Below are 7,749 nucleotides of genomic sequence, written 5' to 3'. Positions count from 1 at the left end.
CTCCAGATGTTCAAGCTGATTTAGCAAAGGCAGAGGAACCAGAAATCAAATTCCCAACATCTACTGGATCATCAAAAGAGCAAGAGAGTTCCAGAAAAACATCTATTTTTGCTTTATTGACCATTCCAAAGACTTTGACTCTGTGGATCACAACTAACTGTGGACAATTCTTCAAGAGATGGGAATACCAGACCACTTGACCTGCCCCTTGAGAAATCTGTACGCAGGTTAGGAGGCAACAGTTAGAACTAGACATGGAACAACAGACTGGTTCCAAATAGAAAAAGGAATACATCAAGGCTATATATTTTAATCCTGCTTATTTAACTTATATGCAGAGTACATCATGAGGAACGCTGGGCTGGATGAAGCACAAGCTGGAACCAAGACTGCCAGGAGAAATATCAATAACCTCAGATATGCAGATGACACCACCCTTATGGCAGAAAGTGAAGAGGAACTAAGCCTCTTGATGAAAGTGAAAGAAGAGAGTGAAAAAGCTGGCTTAAAGCTCAACATTCAGAAAACTAAGATCATGGCATCCAGTCCCATCAGTTCCTGGCAAATAGTTGGGGAAACAATGGGGACTTTATTTGGGGGGGCTCCAAAATCACTGCAGATGGTGACTGAAGCCATGAAATTAAGAGATGCTTACTCCTTGGAAGGAAAGTTATGACCAACGCAGACGGCAAATTAAAGAGCAGAGACATTACTTTGTCAACAAATGTCCCTCTAATCAAAGCTTTGGTTTTTCCAGTAGTCATGTATGGATATGAGAGTTGGACTGTAAAGAAAGCTGAGCGCTGAAGACTTGGTCCTTTTGAACTGGTGTTGGAGAAGACTCTTGAGAGTTCCTGGACTGCAAGGAGATCCAACCAGTCCATCCTAAAGGACATCAGTCCTGAGTGTTCATTGGAAGGACTGTTGTTGATGCTGAAATTCCAAATCTTTGGCCATCTGATGTGAAAAGCTGACTCATTTGAAAAGACCCTCATTCTGGGAGAGATTGAGGGCACGAGGAGAAGGGGAGGACAAAGGATGAGATGGTTGGATGGCATCACCGACCCAGTGGACATGAGTTTGGGTAAACTTCGGGAGTTGGTGATGGACAGGCAGGCTGGGCGTGCTGCGGTCCATGGGGACAACACTGAACTGAACTGAGTCAAGGAGTGGCTCCGTGATAAATAATACGCTTGCAAAGGCGGGAGATAGGTTGGATCCCTGGACCTGGAAGAGCCCCAGGAGTAAGAAATGGCAACCTTGTCAGGTATTCTTGCCTGGAAAATTCTGTACACAGAGGAGTCTGGAACGCTAGAGTCCACGGGGTCCACACGAAGAGCTGGACACGAGTAAGTGAGGGCGCGCGTGCGCACGCGCGCACACGTACACACACACACACACACACACACACACACACACACACACACACAGAGCTAAAGTAGTCTATCAGTCAAAAGGTTTTTCTTTATTGCTGAGGGCCGAGCAAGCAGGTTCCTTGTCTGGCACCCAACCCAACCTCACCTCACCGCATCTCTCCTTTCGCTCTCCTTCACTACACCAACCGCCGGCAGCTAGCTATGCCGAGGCTGGGCAGAGCTTTGAAAATTTTGAAGGCAGACGGAGGCGAAGCAGAAGTTAGGGGAACTGAAAAGCATTCTTGTAGCAGCATTCTCTGCCAACAAAAACTCTTTGCTCTCTGCCCTTAAGAAATATGACGTTTGCGAAGACGCACTTCCGGTCATGGAGCCAAACAAAATCCGGGAGGGCAGGAGACCGGAAGTAACCGCCCTCGTGCCGCTCCTCCCGCCCCGTCTTAGTTTCCCAGCATGTTTTGGGAGAATGAGGCTGCTTGAGGGCTGTGGCTGAGGTGCGGCTACTGGGTGACAAGTCGGAGCCCGGACTGTGTGAGTGCCCGCTGTCTCGGCCGCGGATCGGTTCACTTTGTTCGGGTGACCTTCGTCCTGCTGGGGATAGGGGGCGGGGAGTCGTGCGCGGGGCGCTCTTTGAAGAGGCGCCGCCGCGGGTCTGCGGCAAAGGAGCGAGCCGTAGGGGTTGCGAGTGGGGCCGGCGCCCGGGTCGGGCCCGCACACCCCGCGAGGTCAGAGCCCAGGGAGTTGGGCGGCCGGGCCCGGGCAAAGGCTCGAGGGACGGGGGTGGGGTCTGGCCCCGAGCCCCGCAGGCGGGGCTCCCGCGCCTGGTGTGGAGGACGGGAAAGGCCTTTCTCCGAGGCAGGCGTTCACAACCGGCTGAACCAGGTGGTTCCTCTCACCGTGCTTTCTCATGCAGCCCTTCGGTCAGTCATTTTCTGACCCCTTGGAAGTCTCAGCCTTCTTTATGGCTGCTCTGCTCCATATTACACACATGCACACGAGGATTAGACCGGTGTGTGATCGGTTTTGTTGGGTGCTTTTTATGAGAAGCTACCACCAAAAATTATTTTTCTTAACTTAAATTCCTTGAAGTTCTTGTTACTTTGGCTGGAAATGTTGATACTCTTTATAAGGCTTGTCTGCTTATTTGCTGCGATGAGAACTCCTACTTTCTAAACGTTAGTATTGCTCTTTTTAAAGCTTGCCTCCTTATTTGTTGCGACGAAAATTAATTTCTAAACGTTAGTATTGCGTCAAACGTTAATATGATGTTGAAGTTTTATTTACTCACTCTACCTGTCTACCTCCACCCACCTAGAGGTCCAGATTGAGAGACAGTAACTTAGTGTTGGTGAATTTGGCTTCATCTCATTCATCCTGTTCCCTGATGTAGTTGAGTCATATGCACTCTTATTAGCATGAAAACAAATAACCCATTCAAAAAAATGGGCAGAAGACCTGAATAGACATTTCTCCAAAGAGGACATACAGATGACCAATAGGCACATGAAAAGATGTTCAGCTTCAGTTGTTATTAGAGAAATGCAAATCAAAACTACAATGAGATATCACCTCACAGCAGTTAGAATGGCTGTCATCAAAAAATCCAAAAACAACAAATGCTGGAGAGGGTGTGGAGAGAAAAGAACCCTTCTATATTGCTTCAGTCAGTTCAGTTGCTTAGTCGTGTCCGACTCTTTGCGACCCCATGAATTGCAGCTCGCCAGGCCTCTCTGTCCATCACCAACTCCTGAAGTTCGCTCAAACTCACATCCATGGAGTCGGTGATGCCATCCAGCCATCTCATCCTCTGTCGTCCCCTTTTCCTCCTGCCCCCAATCCCTCCCAGCATCAGAGTCTTTTCCAGTGAGTCAACTCTTTGCATGAGGTGACCAAAGTACTGGAGTTTCAGCCTATATTGCTTATGGGAATGTAATAAGTCACTATGGGAATCGATAGAGTCACTATGGAGAACAGTATGGAGGTTCCTTAAAAAACTAAAAATAGAGCTACCATATGATCCAGCAATCCTACTCCTGAGCATAGATTTGCAAAAGAACATCCAAAAGGATACATGCACCCCAGTGTTCATTGCAACACTGTTTACAATAGCCGAGACATGGAGGAAACCTAAATGTCTGTCTGCAGAGGACTGGATAAAAAAGATGCAGTACATATATCACAATGGAATAGTACTCATCCATTAAAAAGAATGAAATAATACCATTTGTAGCAGCATGGATGGGCCTAGAGAGTGTCATACTGAATGAAATGAGTCAGAGAAGGAGAAATATCCTATGACATCCCTTGTATGTGGAATCTGAAAAGAGATGGTACAAATAAACTTACAAAACAGAAAAAGACTCATAGCAAAGGAACTTATGGTTGCCAGGGGAAGGGATAGTTAGGGACTTTGAGAAGGTCTTGTATACACTGCTATATATAAAATGGATAATCAATAAGGACCTACTGTATAGCATATGGAACTCTGCTTCATGTTATATGCTAGCCTAGATGGGAGGAGGGTTGGGAGAGAATGGATACATGTATATGTATGGCTTCCCAGGTGGTGCTAGTGGTAAAGAACTCGCCAATGCAGGAGACACCAGTCCAGTTCCTGGGTCGGAAAGATCCCCTGGAGGAGGGCATGGCAGTCCACTTCAGTATTCTTGCCTGGAGAATCCCATGGACAGAGTAGCCTGGCAGGCTATAGACCATGGGGTCACAAAGAGTTGGCCACGACTGAAGTGATTTAGCACACCTATGTATGGCTGAGTACCTTCAAGGTTCACCTGAAACTGCCACAACATTGTTAATTGACTATACCCCAGTTATCTTTTTGGTCTCCAAAATCACTGCAGATGGTGACTGCAGCCATGAAATTAAAAGACGCTTACTTCTTGGAAGAAAAGTTATGACCAACCTAGATAGCATATTGAAAAGCAGAGACATTACTTTGCCAACTAAGGTCCGTCTAGTCAAGGCTATGGTTTTTCCAGTGGTCATGTATGGATGTGAGAGTTGGACTGTGAAGAAAGCAGAGCACTGAAGAATTGATGCTTTTGAACTGTGGTGTTGGAGAAGACTCTTGAGAGTCCCTTGGACTGCAAGGAGATCCAACCAGTCCATTCTGAAGGAGATCAGTCCTGGGATTTCTTTGGAAGGAATGATGCTAAAGCTGAAACTCCAATACTTTGGCCACCTCATGTGACGAGTTGACTCATTGGAAAAGACTCTGATGCTGGGAGGGATTGGGGGCAGGAGGAGAAGGGGATGACAGAGGATGAGATGGCTGGATGGTATCACCAACTCGATGTATGTGAGTTTGAGTGAACTCCGGGAGATGGTGATGGACAGGGAGGCCTGGCATGCTGCAATTCATGGGGTCGCAAAGAATCGGACACGACTGAGCGACTGAACTAACAGTACAAAATAAAAAGTTTAAAGTTTGGGGGTAAAAAATAGAGTCACATGCACTCAGAATTAAGGGAACTAAAGTAGAAATTGCAGTCAAATTTTGGGCAATAAACTTCACATATTTTAGTGGAATATTGCCCCAAAGTAGTCTTTAATTGTCTGAGTAAATCACTTCTCTCCCAAAAATAGCTACATAAGACTATTTAGGGGGACTTCCCTGGTGGTACAATGGCTGAGACTTCACACTCCCAATGCAGGGGGCCTGAGTTTGATCCCTGGTCAGGGAACTAGATCCCACATGCCACCATTAAGAGCTTGAATGCTGTAGCTGAAGAGCCCACAAACTATAACTAAGACCCAGCAGAGCCAAATAAGTATTTTGGAAGTTTGTTTCATTGGGGAGTCAGTATTGCTGAAAAGTGTCATTAACTCATGTGTCTTTAACTCGTACTTTTCTAACTTTTTATTTTCAGCATAATGGCAGAAACTGCTTCTCCACTGAAGCACTTCGTGCTGGCTAAGAAGACAATTACAGCAATCTTCGACCAGTTACTGGAGTTTGTTACAGAAGGATCACAGTTTGTTGAAGGTTAGTTTCTCTAAGTTTTTAAAATAATTACTTTTGAAAATATATAAAGATCCTTTATTCTTTCAACCTTGGATACAGAACACACCCAGAGCATTGTGCTATATGAGATACCATAAGAAAACCCATTTCTACTGACCAAAGGAGGATGATTGAATTATATTAATAGCAACTAAGAAGTGTATGTGTGAGGTCCTGTTCTAAGCAGTTAATAATAGCTCATTTAATACTTAACACTGAGGCAGATTTTAATTACTCATTTTAAAGATAAAGGACTTAAGGCACAGAAAAGGTAAGCAGCTTGCCAAAGATTGCACAGCTTGTAAATGCCCAGACTAAAAAGTCAAGCGGCCCACATTTAGCCATTATACTTATCTCCCTGTCAACTCAACAGTTAAGTCAACATCTCAGATCTATTTTAGTGAAAAGTGAGACAGGAAAGCCGTGACAAACCTAGACATTGTATTAAAAGCAGAGACATCACTTCGCCAACAAAGGTCCGAATAGTCAAAGCTATGGTTTTTCCAGTAGTCAAGTATGGATGTGAGAGTTGGACCATAAAGCCTGAGCACCAAAGAATTGATGCTTTTGAACTGTGGTGCTGGAAAAGACTCTTGAGAGTCCCTTGGAGAGCAAGGAGATCAAACCAGTCAGCCCTAAAGGAAATCAACCCTGAATAGTCATTGGAAGGATTGATGCTAAAGCTGAAACTAATACTTTGGCCACCTGATGCAAAGAGCCAGCTCAGTGGAGTTGGCTGAAGCTTCAATACTTTGGCCACCTGATGCTGGGAAAGATTGAAGGCAAAAGGAGAAGAGGATGGCAGAGGATGAGATGGTTAGATAGCATTGCCGACTCAATGGACGTGAATTTGAGCATAGTGAAGGACAGGGAAGCCTGGCATGCTGTGGTCCATGGCATCACAAAGAGTCAGACAGAGCTTAGTGACTGAACAACCATTACCTATTCAAACCTCACTCTTAGCATGTGAATCCCTCTTCTCAGTTCAAGATTTGAAGCTCCTGTCAGAATGAAGTTATAATTGGTGGATATTAGGTTCTAGTTACTCTGTTCAGAAATGCGTTTTGGTCTTAGGTGGGTACTTTGTATTAGATGAATAGTAAATACCCTTTGGGGTCTTTCCTGGTAGTCCAGTGGCTAAGACTCTGTCTCAATGCAGAGGACCTGGGTTCAAATCCTGGTCAGGGAACGAGATCGTACATGCTGCAACTAAGACATGGTACAACCAAATAAACATTTTAAAAATAAATAAATACCCTTTTGACTGGACCTCTGTAATTTTTAATAATCTTGTAATTCTGAGCAGTATTCTTAATGACCCGTTGCAACAAGGCATTCACCATTTACCAAATATTCAGATACCATGCTATTTTTATTTTCAAATGTCATGTTAATATAGAACAAAACTGAAATGTATGTACATCTTAAGTATTCTGTTTTCTAATTATTGGAGTGGTTTGCCATTTCCTACTCCAGGGATCTTTCCAACCCAGGAATCAAACCCAGGTCTCCTACACTGCAGGCAGATTCTTTACTGACTGAGCTACAAGGGAAGCCCTATAATTAACTTAATATTCATCTGTATTATTTTGTCTAACACCATTTTAATTTCACAGCAACATATAAGAATCCAGAACTTGACCGAGTAGCTACGGAGGATGATCTGATAGAAATACAGAGGTATAGAAACAAGCTTTCCATCATTGGTGAGGTGCTGTCTCGGAGACACATGAAGGTGGCATTTTTTGGCAGGTAATTCTTTACTATTCCTCTCAAGGATAGTTTGCAGCTTTGTTTTTGATGTTTCAGCAAGGGTATTCCTTCTCCTGCTGTTTACAGCAGTTTCTGCTAATATTAAATGTTAAAGCTATTAGCATGTAAAAGAATTTGTTCATTTTAGTTCCTGGTATAAAATAAAGCTTTATGAAAGTCATTTCTTTTTTAAGGGTGCTCATCTCTAAGAATTGGCTTCTTAGCCAATTATAAGAATAGAAAAACAGATAAGTATAATTTGTGACTCACTCTTTTAAGTTTCTATTGATTATCAAGTGTGTCTTCCAAAAAGATTTTCAGCTCCATGATTCCCAGAGGAAGAATAAGACATGCCATGCCTTAAAGAAATTCTGGAGTGAAAAGAATGGTTTCTGCCACAGCTCATACATTAATTTAGGGACCATTTGTTAACTGTCTATGTACCAATCACTCTGTTAGGCACTAGAGATGCAAAGACAAATGACAAGGCCCATACTTGGTTGTTCAGATATCATGTGTTGTGTATCAGTGGAGGAATTTATTTACTCATTAAGCTAACCTCGTAGGCCTTCTAAGCTATTTCCCATCTTAGGGCTTTAGTGC

At 43.9% G+C, this 7,749-nt stretch overlaps 1 protein-coding gene across 1 annotated transcript in view; it reads left to right on the top strand.

Annotated features, from left to right (window-relative positions):
• MFN1 (mitofusin 1) overlaps positions 1,772-7,749 on the top strand; it is a 35,562-nt gene continuing 29,584 nt past the window's right edge. The window contains exons 1-3 of the mRNA XM_018047540.1: positions 1,772-1,904; positions 5,261-5,376; positions 7,011-7,146. Coding sequence (XP_017903029.1) covers positions 5,265-5,376; positions 7,011-7,146 — 248 coding nt within the window. The 5' untranslated portion in view covers positions 1,772-1,904; positions 5,261-5,264. The remainder of the gene's footprint in view (positions 1,905-5,260; positions 5,377-7,010; positions 7,147-7,749) is intronic.

The sequence above is a fragment of the Capra hircus genome, chromosome 1, assembly GCF_001704415.2.
Source record: "Capra hircus breed San Clemente chromosome 1, ASM170441v1, whole genome shotgun sequence".
In the NCBI taxonomy this organism is placed as follows: domain Eukaryota; kingdom Metazoa; phylum Chordata; class Mammalia; order Artiodactyla; family Bovidae; genus Capra; species Capra hircus.
Note: the sequence above shows the minus strand (reverse complement) of the source record. Positions and strands in the feature narration are given on the sequence as shown.